General features: G+C 38.7%; 2 protein-coding genes across 4 annotated transcripts in view; one reads left to right on the top strand and one right to left on the bottom strand.

Annotated features, from left to right (window-relative positions):
• Nucleotides 1-2,883: 2,883 nt before the first annotated feature.
• LOC110445989 lies at nt 2,884-12,194 on the top strand. The gene is made up of 6 exons (XM_021490914.1): nt 2,884-2,959; nt 5,938-6,093; nt 6,210-6,307; nt 6,653-6,783; nt 7,110-7,275; nt 11,382-12,194. The coding sequence occupies exons 2-6, from the start codon at nt 5,949-5,951 to the stop codon at nt 11,595-11,597; spliced, it is 756 nt and encodes a 251-aa protein (XP_021346589.1). The 5' UTR covers nt 2,884-2,959; nt 5,938-5,948; the 3' UTR covers nt 11,598-12,194.
• A 150-nt stretch (nt 12,195-12,344) lies between these two features.
• The window catches only part of LOC110445988, a 36,877-nt gene continuing 28,365 nt past the window's right edge, over nt 12,345-20,856 (bottom strand). For all 3 annotated transcript variants that reach the window (XM_021490912.1, XM_021490911.1, XM_021490913.1), the window contains 5 exons: nt 18,153-18,274; nt 17,613-17,697; nt 16,899-17,022; nt 15,128-15,279; nt 12,345-14,083 (listed from right to left, as the gene is read on the bottom strand). In XM_021490912.1, the coding sequence (XP_021346587.1) occupies nt 14,006-14,083; nt 15,128-15,279; nt 16,899-17,022; nt 17,613-17,697; nt 18,153-18,274 (561 nt within the window). In that variant the 3' untranslated portion in view covers nt 12,345-14,005. The remainder of the gene's footprint in view (nt 14,084-15,127; nt 15,280-16,898; nt 17,023-17,612; nt 17,698-18,152; nt 18,275-20,856) is intronic.

The following is a 20,856-nucleotide window of genomic DNA, read 5'->3' as shown; positions in this document are numbered from 1 at the left end:
ATAGGGCCATGTAGGGAAAAAAATCATCTATAGGGCCATGTAGGGGAAAAATCATCTATAGGGCCATGCAGGGGAAAAATCATCTATAGGGCCATGTAGGGGAAAAAAATCCTCTATAGGGCCATGTAGGGGAAAAAATCATCTGTAGGGCCATGTAGGGGGGGGGGGAAATCCTCTATAGGGCCATGTAGGGGAAAAAATCATCTATAGAGCCATGTAGGGGAAAAATTCATCTAAAGGGCCATGTAGGGGAAAAAATCATCTATAGGGCCATGTAGGGAAAAAAATCATCTATAGGGCCATGTAGGGGAAAAAAATCCTCTATAGGGCCATGTAGGGGAAAAAATCATCTATAGAGCCATGTAGGGGAAAAATTCATCTAAAGGGCCATGTAGGGGAAAAAATCATCTATAGGGCCATGTAGGGAAAAAAATCATCTATAGGGCCATGTAGGGGAAAAAAATCCTCTATAGGGCCATGTAGGGGAAAAAATCATCTATAGGGCCATGCAGGGAAAAAAATCATCTATAGGGCCATGTAGGGGGAAAAAAAATCATCTGTAGGGCCATGTAGGGGAAAAAATCCTCTATAGGGCCATGTAGGGGAAAAATCATCTATAGGGCCATGCAGGGGAAAAATCCTCTATAGGGCCATGTAGGGGAAAAAAATCATCTATAGGGCCATGTAGGGGAAAACATCATCTATAGGGCCATGCAGGGAAAAAAATCATCTATAGGGCCATGTAGGGGGAAAAATCATCTATAGGGCCATGTAGGGAAAAAAACTTTTTTTTTTCATATTTGAGTAGCTCGAAATTTCGAGGTACTAACTCCTGGCTTACTAATTCATGAACACGAAGCCAAGCATTAATACAGTTTAAACATAAACGCATATATGTGGTGGTATTAAGCTAGGTGGCTTAGGACCAGTTATTAACACCTGATATGGCAGGTCCAGCAAAATCCTGAAATTGCATTGATTGCCTTTTAGTGTATGTTTTCCTCACTTGCTAAACATGGCGCTATATCAAATCTGTAACATCTGTCTGTGGCCTACAGAAGTCCAGAGCCCGTATTCATGAAACAGTAAAGAAAGTTAGCTTGAGCATGATCACTTTCTCTTAACTCGTTTAAATCATATAAGAAGTTAAAACAAGAGGCCCAGAAGGCCTGTATCGCTCACCTGGATATCAAAGTAATCATGGCAAAAAAATCTCCAAAATAAGATCCAAAGGAATGGGCCAGACCCCAAGGACAATCCTTGTATCCTATCTGTATTAGATTTTTCATGCCCAGCAATTTTATGTATGGTTATGGGGTGGGGATCTCAACTGTTTCCAATGTGTGACTCAGAAACTAGGTTCCTAGGGTTTTGGCAGACCCCAGGATCAATTAAAATATCATGAGTGCATTCGTCCCTTTATGCCCAGCATTTGTATATACAGTTTTGGGGTAGGGATCTAAACTGTTTCTCTTTATGCCCAGCATTTGTATATACAGTTTTGGGGTGGGGATATCAACCGTTTCAAAGTTATGACTTAGGGACTATGTCTCCAAGACCCCAGACCACTGGGCAATCCTGGAAACATATGTGCATTCTTATCTTTATTCTCAGCAACTGTATGTATGGTTATAGGGTGGGGATCTCAACCATTTCCAAGCAATAAACTATTTTTGGCCCCACCCTTTAGTAAATGGGGTCAGCCCCACTACTTGTATAATTTGAATCCCTGGCTCCCATGAATGCTTCCAACCAAATATGATTGATATCCAGTGCATAGGTCTACAGAAGAAGTCATTTATAGCAATATACCCAAATTACCCTTTTGGCCCCACCCTTCAACCCCCTGGGGAGTCAGACCCACCATTTGTACATTTTGAATCCCGATTACCTAGGGATGCTTCCAGTCAAATATGGTTGATATCCATCTTTAAGTTCCATAGGAGAAGTCGCTTAAAGCAATATAGCCAAATTGACCCCTTTTGGCCCCGCCCCTCAGTCCCCTGGGGAGTCAGACCCACCATTTGAACAATTTTGAATCCCCACTACGTAGGGATGCTTCCAGTCAAATATGGTTGATGTCCATCTTTTATTAGTAGAGAAGAAGTCGCTTAAAGTAATATAGCCAAATAACTCTTTTTGGCCCCGCCCCTCAGCCCCCTTGAGGTTCAGCCCAACCATTTGTACAACTTTGAATCCCCACTACCTAGGGATGCTTCCAGTAAAATATGGTTGATATCCATTGCACAGTTCTACAGAAGTAGTTGTTTATAGCAATAAAGTCAAATTGTCCCCTTTTGGCCCCGCCCCTCAGCCCCTGGGGGGTGAGCCCCACTATTTGTACAATTTGTAATTCCCGCCTCTCATTAATGCTCTGACCAAATATGATTGATATCCATTGCACAGTTCTACAGAAGAAGTCGTTTATAGCAATATAGTCAAATTGTCCCCTTTTGGCCCCGCCCCTCAGCCCCCTGGGGGGTCAACCCTACCATTTGTACAATTTTGAATCCCCATCACATAGGGATGCTTCCAGTCAAATTTAGTTAATTTCCAATCAGTGGTTAAGAAGTAGAAGTCGTTTGAAGAAATTGTTGACGGACGGACGACGGACAGACGACGGACGCCATGGTATGGCATAAGCTCCCATTGGTCCTTCGGACCAGGTGAGCTAAAAAGTCAAGTGTAAACATTGAAAACAGTATTCGACTTTATGTCACTCCAAAATTCTTCCATATTGTTGACAAAATTTGATTTGTTTATAACTTTATCGCGGAAACAAGATATTTGGCTTGGGCACAGAATCTGAGTTTGAGCATAGAATGTAAGACGTTAGCCGCCAAATCACAGCGCTTGCGCCATTGTTTACGTCACAGACAAGATAAATCATGACGTCATCAAACCAATATTTCAAGCAAAGGCTAATAGCAATAAACGGCTGTTGTTGGACGATAAAAACGTAAGTAATATTTCTAACATATCCTTTAGTCTAATATGGTTGGAATCGAAACAGAAATTGTAAACTTAAATATATTCCAAGACGGAAGTATTTGAAATCGATTCTTGTGAAATAATGTGGCGCCATGACGTTTTCACGGTTTTGCGGAGCGTGTTTCAGTTGGATAGCCCAGTGGTTATTTTAGGCCTAACTATGTCCAATCCTTTTATAAATTAACAAATATAATTTAAAAAAATCGTATTTACATGTCCCAATCTGAATAAATACAACTGTTCATTATCACGTACCGCATAAACGTAGGTATTTTTTTTTATTAACATCTGATTTTAATGAGATTGTACATGATCACCATAACACAACACACAGGTAAAAGTATTTATTTGGTAGTGACGTTTAGAGTCATGAAATTACTAAGCAAAGGAGGAGTGCTGACCTTAATTTCATGTCATATCATGATGGTTTAACCCAAAGGTATGTATATACAAAAAAATAATAGGGGACATCCGGGTAAATACGGACACTTTTCAAATGATGATTGTGAATACAGGCTACCTGGTACAGTTTATCAACATGCTGTGTGCGATCTAGTATAGATAGTTTATGAACATGTTTCGTGAGAATGAAGGTCCCTTTCTGTTACTTTTTTAGTTATGCTTTTGATAAGTCGGTAAAATGAACAGTAAAATATAAACCAAAACACGGAATATATAGTAATCTGTTAACGGACACGTGTCGGGTAATTACGGACATGCTACTCTAATCATGCATTCACCAGTGTACAGGCAGACATACAATTCAATTTTTACTTTTATAAATTGCGGATGTTTTTTTAGCAGATGTAGAATTTAAATAATAATAATGATTTGATATCCAGATATTGGTAATCAGTGATAGTTTGGGGAGTAATATGGAAGTGTCTTGGCAATGGATCAATTTATGATGAATATAATAATTAAAAGCAGTCCTTTGTTTGTATGTGCATACATGCTTTAAGTCTTTTGTTGTGTTTGATAATGATTTGTTTATTTAATTGTTTATTTAATAAATCAGTCACAATGCCTCTGTCGCAGTGAAATTTATTTCTGTATTTTGTGTTGTTTATCCTATTGGATAATTGAATAGAGAAATATGATTATCTGTTGCAAATATTTCTGACCATGATGGGTTATTTGGCATAACCAATTTTTACGGCAAAATTTACCATTGTGTCTAGTTGAATGATGTCAAAGTATAATCTTTACGCTGGGATGAACCAGAGGAAACGTTAGATAACTTCTAACATAATGTCAAGTTTTATAAACATTGGATTTCAAACGAGGAAGAGACGAAAAGTTTTGAAAAAAAGTAAATTAACATAGAATCCATTGGGAAAATGACGTAACGTATACGACTTGAAAACACGACACTGTATATATCCCTCTAACTTTGAAATATAAGGCACCACTGACTTGTCCTCCTTAGCCGCTTTCCTTGATATTTACCAACCAAATGACCAACACGGACAGCTAACTACTAAGCTGTACGCTAAGCGGGACGATTTCGACTTTCCGATCATGAACTTTCGCTTCTCGATAGTAACAACACTGCTTCCCCTAGATTCGATATTCAAAAGCTTGCTCTGACTATCATGACTTCCGTGATATATGTCGAGTGCTGACAGACAAATTGTCCAAGGGTGCAGGTGGATGACGACTTTTGACATGTTTAACTGTCACCATCATGATCCCATAGGGAAATATGTTATGTATGTGTGTGATGGGAAGGTCGATGTTCAGTGTGCCTAGTGGTTGTGATGTCACTTTCGAAGTTCTCGATGTGAGGACGCGACATTACAAGCTAGATTTGACCTAGATTCACGGGTGTCCTTGCTTACGCATAACACGCTTATTCATGAAACCGTTCTCATGCTCAAACATAGGGATTTTGGCTCAAGCCTAATTTCCTGTTCTGGTTATTAATTAACGTTCTCATGCTCAAACATAGGGATTGTGGCTCAAGCCTAATTTCCTGTTCTGGTTATTAATTAATCAACAAATCTTTTTTGTCAACGATTTGGAAAAAAAATGATGAGACTGTCAAGTACTGTTTTCAATGTTTGCATTTGACTTCCTTGTATGTTTTCAAGGGTTTCTATGTAAATCTTTCCTTTGTCCATCTGTTATCGATTTTGAGTTTGATTTATGTTTTCTCGTGGTGTTTCTTTTTTAAATTTTGTAAAATGTATGGCAAATGTGATTTTTATGGAACACTTCTTTTGAGAATGACTTAAAGAAATGTTTCCCAATAGTGACATTGTCTATAGTATCATTTCAATAGGTGGTACCCATTACCTTAACAATCTGTGGACATGTAGAAGTATTCCTTCAGAGAACTATTGGGCCTCGGGTTGTAGTTTCCTTCCTTTATACAAAATTTGATTTATTTGGCTCATGGATGCTTCATACCAAATTCGTTAGAATATGTTCACTCATACTGAATGAGTAGTCGTTTAAAGACCTATCCCTGTCTCCCCCATTTGCCCCACACATTTACATTTCTAGACCCTAGGATGGTTCAAATTCATACTGAATACAGGGATTATTTTCAATATCAAACCACAGATATACAATTTTTGATTTTGAAAAAGTAGCACCCCTCGTTTGTATTAACCTGAATCCAATTTGTCTATGGATGCTTCCTACTAAAGTAGACATTCACCGAGACATTCTGGACTGTATCTGGCGATAATATTATAGTCTTTTAAAAACTTGCGACGGATGGACGGTGCGTCACAGCACACGCCCAATTGACCTCCAGCTAGTTGAGCTCAATCAAATTCAATATATATAAAATTACAGTTAACTTACCGTATTGAAGACCCAAACTCAAATCCATGTTTTTGTACCATTTAGGTAGTAGAGTTGCTTCTGATGCCAATCTACTGATGTAACACGGAGTCGACACAATTGCATATTCTTAACGTGTCAGTATCTTTACAGGAGTGACCAGCATGCCAAGACAGAAAAGAGAAGACAAAGTGCGATTCATGCGCTCACAGTTATACGAGGGACAACTGATGAGACTTCCAGCCAAGTACAAACTATCTAATATCATTGACCCAGCCTCCCTACCCGAACCCCTCTCCTTTCACACACGTAAGATCTGACATGTTATATATGAATCCACCAAAATCGTTTAATTTTGGCTCACATCGTTTAATTATAATAAACTTCCTACGACTTGATTATGTATCGTTTCATGTGGTCCTCAGCTCGTCCCAGACCGGATTCGGACGTTTATGATTTCCCCGCCCGGTACTGGCCATCCCCCAACACATCTCTCGTCCCCGAGAACATGTCAGCTATTGAGGTAAGACAAACATTTCCACCAAGGTTCGTACATGTATTTAAACATAATGGTCCTCAACTACATAGCCAGGTCCTCCATCGGAGAGACTCTGATCAACACTGACTAAATCTCGAGACTTCCAGCTGTACATTTCAGGGTACAACATTACTTCCCTGTATTTGACCGTCTCACAACGGGCGCCACATGTGCGGTAGAACCTAATACTCCTCCGGACCAGATTTTGTCTCAAGATTTGATTTAATGATTCCTAAGGTCTGTCATTTTCTCGAAAGCAACATTTGTGTGGTCTTTTGCGATTTTAAGCATGTTTGGAGATGATGCTTACACTTTTCCCCCCTCATATAGTTGTGGGAGCAATGCTCCAAGAACGTCGCCTCTTCTAGCAGCGGGAGGCCGAGCGGAAGGACGGACAACCGGCGGAGGGAGAACAAATCCAACAGCTCTACAACCCGATCGTACAACAACATATCAACATGGTAATACCTTTCACCCACTTAAACAGAGACATGCTAAGACAGTAATCCATACCCCTACCCCTAACAGGACTTGGCCAAATTTTATTCTTTTCCGCCCATTTACATCCAATCCTTCACGAACTCACCCAAATGGAAGTTACCATTCGCCAACAACTGTACGGACTAATCTCATAAGATATGGTTATCATTTCTACCAAAAGGCGATTCCAGATCAATTTTCACAGAGTGCATTATATTCAATCAATTCCAATGCATTGAGACATGCATAACAGTGTATGGAAAAGGTCGGTACCGTATATTTATCACACAATTTTACTTCATAACAGTATACCCATCACCAACAACCGGGTTCACGAGGCGGTGGTGGACCTAGAGAATCTGTCCAGGAAGGAGCAGGATGACCGTCTGCTGGTCCTCAAAGCAAAGTTAAGCGACAAGGACTACGCCATCATTGAACAGATAGTAGATGATAAACGCACTGAATATATAAGGGTAAATACCAACATATCATTCCAACCAAGTACACCGTCAACGTCATACCCTCACAGTACACTGACGTGTCATACCCTCACAGTACACTAACGTGTCATACCCTCACAGTACACTGACGTGTCATACCCTCAAAGTACACTGATGTGTCATACCCTCACAGTACACTGACGAGTCATACCATAATAGTATGCTGAGTGTCATACCCTCACAGTACACTGACGTGTCATACCCTCACAGTACACTGACGTGTCATACCCTCACAGTACACTGACGTGTCAAACCCTAACATTACACTGAGTGTTATACCTTAATAGTATACTAAGTGTCATACCCTCAGAGTATACCGACATATCATACCCTCAGAGTATACAGACATATCATACCCTCAGAGTATACTGACATATCATACCCTCAGAGTATACTGACATATCATACCCTCAGAGTACACCGACATGTCATACCCTCAGATTATACTGAATGGCATACTCTCAGAGTATACCGACATATCATACCCTCAGATTATACTGACATATCATACCCTCAGAGTATACTGACATATCATACCCTCAGAGTACACTGACATGTCATACCCTCAGAGTATACTGACATACCCTCAGAGTATACTGACATATCATACACTCAAAGTAGGCTGACATATCATACCATCAGAGTATACTGACATGTCATACCCTCAGAGTATACTGACATATCATACTCTCAGAGTATACAGACATATCATACCTCAGAGTATACTGACATATCATACCCTCAGACTATACAGACATATCATTCCCTCAGAGTATACAGACATATCATACCCTCAGAGTATACAGACATATCATACCCTCAGAGTATACAGACATATCATACCCTCAGAGTATACAGACATATCATACCCTCAGAGTATACTGACATGTCATACCCTCAGAGTATACTGACATACCCTCAGAGTATACCGACATATCATACCCTCAGAGTATACTGACATATCATGCCCTCAGAGTACACTGACATATCATACTCTCAGAGTATACTGACATACCCTCAGAGTATACTGACATATCATACACTCAGAGTATACTGACATCTCATACCCTCAGAGTATAATGACATACCCTCAGAGTACACCGACATGTCATACCCTCACAGTACACTGACGAGTCATACCCTAACATTACACTGACGTGTCATACCCTCAAAGTAGGCTGACATATCATACCATCAGAGTATACTGACATGACCTACCCTCAGAGTATATAGTATATTGACATATCATCACCTCAGAGTATACTGACATATCATGCCCTCAGAGTATACTGACATGACCTACCCTCAGAGTATATAGTATATTGACATATCATCACCTCAGAGTATACTAACATGTCATACCATCAGTATACTGACATATCGTGCCCTCAGAGTACACTGACAAATCATACCATCAGAGTATATAGTATATTGACACATCATAACCTCAGAGTATACTAACATGTCATACCATCAGTATACTGACATATCATGCCCTCAGAGTAGGCTGATATGTCATACCATCAGAGTATACTGACATCTCATACCCTCAGAGTTTACTGACATGTCATACCCTCAGCGTATACTGACATATCATACCATCAGAGTATACTGACATATCATACCCTCAGAGTATACTGACATACCCTCAGAGTATACCGACATATCATACTCTCAGAGTATACCGACATATCATACCCTCAGAGTGTACTGACATATCATACCCTCAGAGTACACTGACGTGGCATACCCTCAGAGTATACAGACATACTCTGAGGGTATGTCTGTATACTCTGAGGGGATGACATGTCAGTATACTCTGAGAGAATGATATGTCAGTGTACTCTGAGGGCATGATATGTCGGTATACTCTGAGGGTATGTCAGTATACTCTGAGGTTATGATATGTCAATACACTATATACTCTGAGGGTATGATATGTCAGGATACTCTTGAGAGTATGATATGTCTGTATATTCTGAGGGTATGATATGTCAGTACACTCTGAGGGTATGATATGTCTGTATACTCTGAGGGGATGACATGTCAGTGTACTCTGAGGGTATGATATGTCAGCCTACTCTGAGGGTATGATATGTCAGTATACTCAGAGTATACTGACATATCATACCCTCAGAGTATACCGACATATCATAACCTCAGAGTATACTGACATATCATGCCCTCAGAGTACACTGACATATCATACTCTCAGAGTATACTGACATGTCATACCCTCAGAGAATACAGACATACCCTCAGAGTATACTGACATATCATACTCTCAGAGTATACTGACATATCATACCCTCAGAGTACACTGACATGTCATACCCTCAGAGTATACAGACATACCCTCAGAGTATACTGACATATCATACCCTCAGAGTATACTGACATATCATACCCTCAGAGTATACTGACATATCATACCCTCAGAGTATACTGACATGTCATACCCTCAGAGTATACTGACATGTCATACCCTCAGAGTATACTGACATGTCATACCCTCAGAGTATACTGACATGTCATACCCTCAGAGTATACTGACATGTCATACCCTCAGAGTATACTGACATGTCATACCCTCAGAGTATACTGACATGTCATACCCTCAGAGTATACTGACATGTCATACCCTCAGAGTATACTGACATGTCATACCCTCAGAGTATACTGACATGTCATACCCTCAGAGTATACTGACATGTCATACCATCAGTATACTGACATGTCATACCATCAGTATACTGACATGTCATACCCTCAGAGTATACTGACATATCATACTCTCAGAGTATACTGACATGTCATTCCCTCAGAGTATACTGACATGTCATACCATCAGAGTATACTGACATGTCATACCCTCAGAGTATACTGACATGTCATACCCTCAGAGTATACTGACATGTCATACCCTCAGAGTATACTGACATATCATACCCTCAGAGTATACTGACATATCATACCCTCAGAGTATACTGACATATCATACCCTCAGAGTATACTGACATATCATACCCTCAGAGTATACTGACATATCATACCCTCAGAGTATACTGACATATCATACCCTCAGAGTATACTGACATATCATACCCTCAGAGTATACTGACATATCATACCCTCAGAGTATACTGACATATCATACCCTCAGAGTATACTGACATGTCATACCCTCAGAGTATACTGACATGTCATACCCTCAGAGTATACTGACATGTCATACCCTCAGAGTATACTGACATATCATACCCTCAGAGTATACTGACATATCATACCCTCAGAGTATACTGACATGTCATACCCTCAGAGTATACTGACATGTCATACCCTCAGAGTATACTGACATGTCATACCATCAGTATACTGACATGTCATACCATCAGTATACTGACATGTCATACCCTCAGAGTATACTGACATATCATACTCTCAGAGTATACTGACATGTCATTCCCTCAGAGTATACTAACATGTCATACCATCAGTATACTGACATATCATACTCTCAGAGTATACCGACATATCATACCCTCAGAGTATACTGACATATCATACACTCAGAGTATACTGACATGTCATACCATCAGTATACTGACATGTCATACCATCAGTATACTGACATGTCATACCCTCAGAGTATACTGACATATCATACCCTCAGAGTATACTGACATATCATACACTCAGAGTATACCGACATATCATACTCTCAGAGTATACTGACATGTCTTACCCTCAGAGTATACCGACATATCCTCAGAGTATACTGACATATCATACCCTCAGAGTATACCGACATATCATACCCTCAGAGTACACTGACATATCATACCCTCAGAGCAACTGACATGTCATACCATCAGTATACTGACATATCATACTCTCAGAATATACTGACATGTCATACCCTCAGAGTATACCGACATATCATACACTCAGAGTATACCGACATATCATACCTTCACATTACATGACTTAATATTGTTGGAACTGCAATAGCTTTCACTACTTTACATGTTTATATTTTTACAAACAAGACACTTTATTAATAGGTTTGTTACTTGTAGGCATTCTGTAAGTCATATACGGAGCGGGGTCTTGGTCCAATTCCCCGCAGCGACAATCCCGCCTACCTTGCCCGGGAGCTGAAACGTCGTGTCGCCTGTCAGGAGAATGGGCTGGACTGGAAGAAGGTCAAATGGCCAACAATTCGCAGGAAGCACCATCTGCCAGCCCGGCATGAGATAAATGTGCCACGTGTCGAGGAGAGTGAGGCCACATGAATGATTCACTAGAACCAGTCATGTACAACATCACTAGCTTTGTCATACACTACACTTATACTGGAGTCTGCTATAATTTGTTAAACAGCCAGTTGGAATCTAGATTGGAATTTACTATATTTGAATCTAATTACCTGTTTGGAATTTACTTGTCAGAGTCAAAAACAAAAACTTTGTGCTCTTAGATTCCAAATAATCACTACTGAACAAAATAAGTTTTTGAATCCTGTACTAACTTTTTTCTCGTAATCATAACAAATCATGAATTGATTTCAGTGAACAAGTAGTCACAACTATCAAATCTGTGGAAATTTATATTAATCTTTGTGGTATTAAATCATAATGTAGTTTTCAAAAGTTTGAATACAGAATCATGTGGCACCACAGAAACTATTCAATAAACATTCATGACAGGTTGACATTCAGAGAACGACTCTGTGAAGCATAGACAGCGTGGTTTTTATTTGACATATTATCAAACATTATCTATTTACATTTATTCTTTGACAAATGGTTTACACTTTATTACAATATTTTTTGTATATTTGTTGTATATTTTTATGAACTGTTACAGAAATAAACCTTTGTTATTAAATACGCAGTTGTTTGTCTGACTCGGGGACAAGAGGGAGACACGGTGTCCAGGAGGAGCCACCTTTATTGATGATTTAATGTCACAGCCACATTGTTAACATGATTCCCATACATCCTTGGTGGAGATGTAGTTAGATAAAGCATGGTGGATGGTTCCACACAATCTTGTCGATAAGACTTCCTCCATGTCTTGTCATGTCGATAAGACTTCCTCCGTGTCTTGTCATGTCGATAAGACTTCCTCCGTGTCTTGACATGTCGATAAGACTTCCTCCATGTCTTGTCATGTCGATAAGACTTCCTCCATGTCTTGTCATGTCGATAAGACTTCCTCCATGTCTTGTCATGTCGATAAGACTTCCTCCATGTCTTGTCATGTCGATAAGACTTCCTCCATGTCTTGACATGTCGATAAGACTTCCTCCATGTCTTGACATGTCGCTAAGACTTCCTCCATGTCTTGACACGTCGATAAGACTTCCTCCATGTCTTGTCATAGTTCACCTCCAGTCCAGCTAGAGGTTGCATAAGTATCATTATAATATAACACTGTAAAATTGCCAGAAAACATACCTAGAATTAACTGTTACCATGACTGACCTCAAGGACCCAGAGGGTCCACATATCTCATCTGGATATTTTAGAAACTGTGGCAATATATTCTCATTAAGAGCAACATATCTCCATTTTGGGCTCTGCCTCTCAGTTACAAGACAACATCCTTCTTTTATCTAACATTTTATTACCTAGTTCCATGGATGCTTCATAGAAAATTTTGTTGAAATACAACCAACTTGTCAAGAGAAGTAGACTTTCCAACCTAATTTCTCCTTTTAAGGTATCGCGTCTTAGTCCCAAATGGAGCTACATTCTTTTTTAAACATAATGATTGATTCCAAAGACCCAAGGACCGAATGTGCTTTAAATAGATCTATTCATGCCTGGCAATTGTTTTTAATCTTGAAGGATTGGGATCTCAAATGTTTCCATTTAGTGTCTCGGGTACTACTCCCCATGAAAAGACGAACACATTAATGCGACCAAAACTAGCCTTATGGTTTGCTAAATCCTTGTAGCATGAATATATATATATATAATTTTAGGGTAGAGATCCCAACTCTTTCTATCAGAGACCATCATATCAGCCCAAGTTTTAGGCCCCATCCCTCTGGCCCAGGGGAGCTACCTACATTCTTTGTAACGGATGGACAGATGACCAGTGCCATTTCAAAGTTAATCTGGGCTAAGTAAATCAAAACTCTTGGTCCTCTCATCATTGGGGCGGATAAAAATGTTATCAAAATTATTGCTATTCTGGCATAAAACACTGCAAAGGAGAAACAGCTATCAATTACACAGTGATTCATATTTCACTGTTTATATTATCATAAACAGTTATTCACATTATATTTTGTATTGTTTAGTTGATTACTTGGATTTACTTGACAAAATCTACAGCAGAATAATAAACAGATACTGACTGATATTTCAATAACAGGTGGTTTGTTGGACATTTAGACAAACTGTTTTTAGAAAATTTAACAAGTATTGGTATTCAACAGTGTTGCTAAGACAAACCCTTGCTGAGACAGGATAACATAAAACACAATGGTACCCGTTTATGTTTATAAAATAAATGGTCGTCATTTGACACAGACTGACAGGAGAGCTGGTGACAGAAACAAGTCAAGGTTCCACCGTAGCATTTCATCTCTGACAAAAGTCAGTCACCAGTCCATCCTATTGTTTCCTATTTATTCACACCCACACACAAAGTCTATCAGATTCTTATCCTGCCATGTTGTTTAAGTCTATCACGATCTCCATATTTCTGTCCTGTTTTTATTAATTCCATCAATAGTACGTCTGAATGCGGGTGGCAGATTTGTATTCTAGAAATAAAAGAATCAGGAAACAGTGTATTGGTAGCTGGTAAATGTACAGACAAGTATAGACTGGGGAACAAGATATTTTATACTGATGATGCTGATATTAAAGCAGTCAGACCTCCAAAATTTGGAGACCAGCTCATCTGTATGTGTGGAACTGAATGACATAATAATAGGGTAGACTTTTCAAATCCTTTACATTTACATAAGATAGATCTATAATTCTGTTATTCCGTCTTCGTGTATTGCAGAGTTAAATTCTCTTGTGAGCAGGTATGGATTGTTACGTCATTGGTTTGTGTGANAGAAAATTACTTTGTTTTCTCAAAAATTGATGACATTACTCTCACAAACAAATGACGTAACAATCAATACCTGCTCACAAGAGCAGATAACTCTGCAATACGCAAAGACGGAATATCTATCAGGCAGCTACCGTAGTTTGGTGAGGTAGAAGGTATTTACAGGTGTGTTAAGTTACAGGTATTTAAAGGTGATTAAAACTAGGTATTTACAGGGAAGTAAGGTTACAGGTACTTACAGATGTGAAAAGTTATATGTATTTAAAGCTGATTAAGACTAGGTATTTACATGTAAGTAAGGTTACAGGAATACACAGGTGTGTAAAATTACAGGTATTTAATGCTGATTAGAACTAGGTATTTACAGGTAAGTAAAGTTACATGTATTTAAAGGTGTGTAAGAATACAGGTATTAAAAGGTGAGCAAGTCTAGGTATTTACAGGTAAGTAAGGTTAGAGGTAGCTACAGGTGGGTAAGAATGCAGGTATTTAAAGGTGAGCAAGTCTAGGTATTTACAGGTAATCAAAGTGAGGTTACAGGTATTTACAGGTGAGTAAGAATACAGGTTTTCATGGGTTAGATAAAGTATTTTACAAATAGGTAAGGTTACAAGTATTACTAGGTGGGTATGGTTACAGGTTTTCATCTGAAGGTAATGTTATCATAGCTTTATACAGTATACCAGTATTAACTGTATGGTAGGACTACAAACCCCTGGTCCTAGCTTGGTTATGAAATACTTACTGTAAGAACGTTTTGCAGCTGTGTACATACAGAATCCTCTGAAGAAAAGTTGAGGGACAACTTAGTGTCAATCAGCACCAAGCCAAACAACACACAACCAGCAATAGCTGACAGCACGGCAGTGTCCATACCCAGACTAAATACAGGCTTACCTGCAATATCAAGTCAGTAAATACATAAGAACAGCTGACAGCATGGCAGTGTCCATACCCAGAATTAATACAGGCTTACCTGCAATATCAAGTCAGTAAATACATGAGAACAGCTGACAGCACTGCAATGTCCTGTATCCAGACTTTACAGGTATATGATATCTATGTACCACAATACTTACCATCTAAGTAGATGTATACATGTATACCAATGATATCTGTTGACCACAACACTTACCATCTACATGTATACCACTGATATATATATATCAGTGGTATACATGTAGATGGTAAGTGTTGTGGTCAACAGATATCATTGGTATACATGTATACATCTACTTAGATGGTAAGTATTGTGGTACATAGATATCATATACCTGTAAAGTCTGGATACAGGACATTGCAGTGCTGTCAGCTGTTCTCATGTATTTACTGACTGTTGATATTACAGGTAAGCCTGTAATGTAGTCAGTAAATACATTAGAACAGCTGACAGCACTGCAGTGTCCATACCCAGACTTAATACAGGCTTACCTGTAATGTAGTCAGTAAATACATTAGAACAGCTGACAGCACTGCAATGTCCTGTATCCAGACTTAACAGGTATATGATATCTATGTACCACAATACTTACCATCTAAGTAGATGTATACATGTATACCAATGATATCTGTTGACCACAACACTTACCATCTACATGTATACCACTGATATATGTATACCAAAGCAACTACCATCTACCTGTATACCACTGATATATATATACCACAACATCTACCATCTTCATGTATACCATTGATATCTGTATACCAAAGCAACTACCATCTACAGAACCTGTATACCGCTGATATATATATACCACAACATTTACCATCTACATGTATACCACTGATATTTGTAAACCAAAACAATTACCATCTACCTGTATAGCACCGATATCTATATACCACAACATCTACCATCTTCATGTATGACATTGATATCTGTATACCACAACATCTACCATCTACCTGTATACCCCTGATATCTATATACCACAACATCTACCATCTTCATGTATGACATTGATATCTGTATACCAAAGCAACTACCATCTACCTGTCTACCGCTGATATTTGTAAACCAAAGCAACTACCATCTACCTGTATACCACTGATATTTGTAAACCAAAACAACTACCATCTACCTGTATACCACTGATATTTGTAAACCAAAGCAACTACCATCTACCTGTATACCGCTGATATTTGTAAACCAAAGCAACTACCATCTACCTGTATGGAACTGATATCTATATACCACAACATCTACCATCTACATGTAAACCATTGATATCTAATACCAGAACAACTACCATCTACCTGTATACCACTGATATCTATATACCACAACATCTACCATCTACATGTAAACCACTGATATATGTATATCACAACATCTACCATCTACCTGTATACCACTGATATCTATATACCACAACATCTACCATCTACATGTATACCGCTGATATATATATACCACAACATCTACCATCTACATGTATACCACTGATATCTGTATACCAAAACAGGTAATGTCTACATGTTTACCACTGATATTTATACACCAAAACACCTACCATCTAAATACTTGTTGAGGAAATCCTCCACAAAGGCCAGGTCAGCACACAGGGCTTGTCCTGGCTCCCTCATACACTGTATACTGGAGAAAGACTGCTGGTCATTACACATACCTACAACACACTGAAACACAGAAAACAGTCTTACTCTTACAGGGCTGGTAAATGATCCATTTTTAAGCAAGCTATATTTCAATTATTTCTGATACAAGGAAAACTGGAGACCTAACTCTGACCTTTGGTCCTGAAATATGAACTCATTTGAAGTACAAGGTATTCTATACTTGACCTTTGTATAAGGCTTAAAAATCTTTCACTCAGTGAAGATGCTGGAGTGATGTCCCTGAATTTGTTGACAAATTTCTATAAATTGTAACATTGACCATGAACTTGGAACTCTGAAAGACAGTCATTTGAGGTATTTTCATACTTGCCCTTTGCATAAAGTTTGATCAAAATCTGTTAGAAATGAAGTTGTTAGAGCAATGACAGTAAATCAGGATGGGGCAGGGTGGATATAAGTAACACTATTTGGCCCCCTCTCCCACCCCCATAAAATTGTGGGAGCATAGAAAGGTTAAATCCTAACAACTTTAATAAAGTGTAATAAAAATTCATGGGATATGATAAACAAATATCTCAGGAGTAATGAATCACATTTCCTTTCCAATCAAGCAAAAAACAATGTGTATACAAAAACTAAAAATGCTTTACCTTTAGTGATTTGTAAACTTGGAATCTGTTAAATATACTCTCTATATGGAAAGTATCATCTTCCTGCTCAAATAGATGTTGATGACTGAAACAAAGCATTACACAAAATAAGTCTTACCCCTCTCATACAGGTAGTGCTACCCTATCTACCATTTACACACAGCAAGTTTATCACCAGGTAATTGTTTTTCTCTTATTTTTTGCCCCATAACTTTCCACCAACTAAAACATCAGAAGAATTAGTTCCCAGTGAAATATTTCTTCATCAAATAAACATAAAACAATTAAAATATAAACAATGAATATTTTTATGATAAACTCTAAGGAACCTTAGAAATTACTTTACACATAATCTGGTGGTCATGTGACAATGTATTGCAAAGTCAGTAAAAAACAGCATAGCTCACCTGTGAAATGAATATCAGAAAAATTTGTAAAATCCTAAACTGGTAAAATTATTTAAATTTTTTTTTTCCCTTTTTTGACTGCACTGACACCCAACCTGTTCTGTTTAATGTTATACTATCCTTGGATGCTTACCCGGCTGTAAGTTTGTGTGTGATACAGGTACTGACATCCTCTGGTTGGTACAACATCTCGACAAGAGTGGACACCACAGCCTCAGACCACCAATACAGTGTGTGTAGGTACTCAAATAGCAGCTAAAGGGGAGACAACCAGACTACCAATTATAGCGAGTGTTGTTACTTAAACAACAGCTAAAGGGGAGACAACCAGACTACCAAATATAGCGTGTGTTGTTACTTAAACAGCAGCTAAAGGGGAGACAACCAGACTACCAAATATAGCGAGTGTTGTTAATTAAACAGCAGCTAAAGGGGAGATAACCAGACTACCAAATATAGTGTGTGTTGTTACTTAAACAGCAGCTAAAGGGGAGACAACCAGAATACCAAATATAGCGTGTGTTGTTACTTAAACAGCAGCTAAAGGGGAGACAACCAGACTACCAAATATAGCGTGTGTTGTTACTTAAACAGCAGCTAAAGGGGAGACAACCAGACTACCAAATATAGCGTGTGTTGTAACTTAAATAGCAGCTAAAGGGGAGATAACCAGACTACCAAATATAGTGAGTGTTGTAACTTAAACAGCAGATAAAGGGGAGATAACCAGACTACCAAATATAGTGAGGGTTGTAACTTAAACAGCAGTTAAAGGGGAGACAACCAGACTACCAAATATAGCGTGTGTTGTAACTTAAACAGTAGCTAAAGGGGAGACAACTAGACTACCAAATATAGCGTGTGTTGTAACTTAAACAGCAGCTAAAGGGGGGACAACCAGACTACCAAATTTAGTGAGTGTTGTAACTTAAACAGTAGCTAAAGGGGAGACAACTAGACTACCAAATATAGCGTGTGTTGGAAGTAAAACAGCAGCTAAAGGGGAGACAACCAGACTACCAAATATAGCGTGTGTTGTAACTAAAACAGCAGCTAAAGGGGAGACAACCAGACTACCAAAAATAGTGTGTTGTAACTTAAATAGCAGCTAAAGGGGAGACAACCAGACTACCAAAAAAAGTGTGTGTTGTAACTTAAACAGCAGCTAAAGGGGAGACAATCAGACTACCAAATATAGCGTGTGTAATAACTTTAAACATCAGCTAAAGGGGAGATAACCAGACTACCAAATATAGCGTGTGTTGTAACTTAAACAGCAGCTAAAGGGGAGACAACCTGACTACAATGAAGGTGTTTTAATGATACTGCATTGTCTATTTTAGAAATGATCTTTAAGCAACATAAAATTAACATTTGATAGTAACAAAAAATATAATGATGTTACTTAGGAAATGTCACACAGCTTTTAAATTTCCTTCTAAATTAAGTTCATTGGGGTTTAACATATATCAACATTTGCTCTATATTGTCACTGTAGAACCACTTAGAATCAGGTCAGCTGTTCAGAATTATCTTATTATCTTTAATATTTCTATTTTCTCCTATATTAAATATTGGATTGGGTGCATGCTGATTTCAGTACTTTTCTATATAGCTAGTATCATATAGATAAATTATATACACCGATGGAAAAGTTAATAACTCGTCTTTACATTAGCATCGACTACCGGTAAATTATAGTTAGTTAGAACAGAATCTGTAGATAAATCCATTTTCCATTGTTCTGTTTTATGTTTAGACTATATTATGAAGTGACTGCCCATATCAGAATAACATTGCATTGTTGGTTGATATTGTGTTATAACCATTCTTGTCGGTATTTCTACAGCCCCTCAGTTTGCACAAGTTTGAATCATCAACACCTGAGGATACTTCCAACCAAATATGGTTATCATCTACCAGTTCCCGAGGAGAGGCCAAACTTACCCTCTGTTTGGCCCCGTCTCTCTGTTTGTATAATTCTTAATCCAAACCCCTTCAAGATGTTCCCAACCAAAAAGTATTGATATCAATCACACAGTTCCAGAAAAGTCATTAGCTATATAGGCAAATTACTCCTTTTTCCAACTCCCTCCCTATTTGTAAAATTCAGTATCCCTAACAAAAAGCATTTTCAGTCAAATTTGGTGAAATTCTGTTCAGCAGTTCAGAATTTCTTCAGAAGAAATTGTCGACAAAGAGGTGGATAATGGACAACTCGGTACAGCCTAGGCTGACCTTGGTCCTTCATACCAGCTGACCTTAATTAAGGACAACTCGGTACACCCTAGGTTGACCTTGGTCCTTCATACTAGCTGACCTTAATTAAGGACAACTCGGTACACCCATGGCTAACCTTGGTCCTTCATACCAGCTGACCTTAATTAAGGACAACTCGATACACCCAAGGCTGACCTTGGTCCTTCATACCAGCTGACCTTAATTAAGGACAACTCGGTAAGCCTAGGCTGACCTTGGGCCTTCAGACCAGCTGACCTTAATTAAGGACAACTCAGTACAGCCTAGGCTGACCTTGGTCCTTCAGACCAGCTGACCTTAATTAAGGACAACTCGGTACACCCAAGGCTGACCTTGGTCCTTCAGACCAGCTGACCTTAATTAAGGACAACTCAGTACAGCCTAGGCTGAACTTGGTCCTTCAGACCAGCTGACCTTAACTAAGGACAACTCAGTACACCCAAGGCTGACCTTGGTCCTTCAGACCAGCTAACCTTAATTAAGGACAACTCAGTCCAGCCGAGGCTGACCTTGGTCCTTCAGACCAGCTGACCTTAATTAAGGACAACTTGGTACACCCAAGGCTGACCTTGGTCCTT

This window comes from Mizuhopecten yessoensis, unplaced genomic scaffold (genome assembly GCF_002113885.1).
Source record: "Mizuhopecten yessoensis strain PY_sf001 unplaced genomic scaffold, ASM211388v2 scaffold2435, whole genome shotgun sequence".
Lineage (NCBI taxonomy): Eukaryota > Metazoa > Mollusca > Bivalvia > Pectinida > Pectinidae > Mizuhopecten > Mizuhopecten yessoensis.
This window is presented reverse-complemented; position numbering and strand designations above follow the sequence as displayed.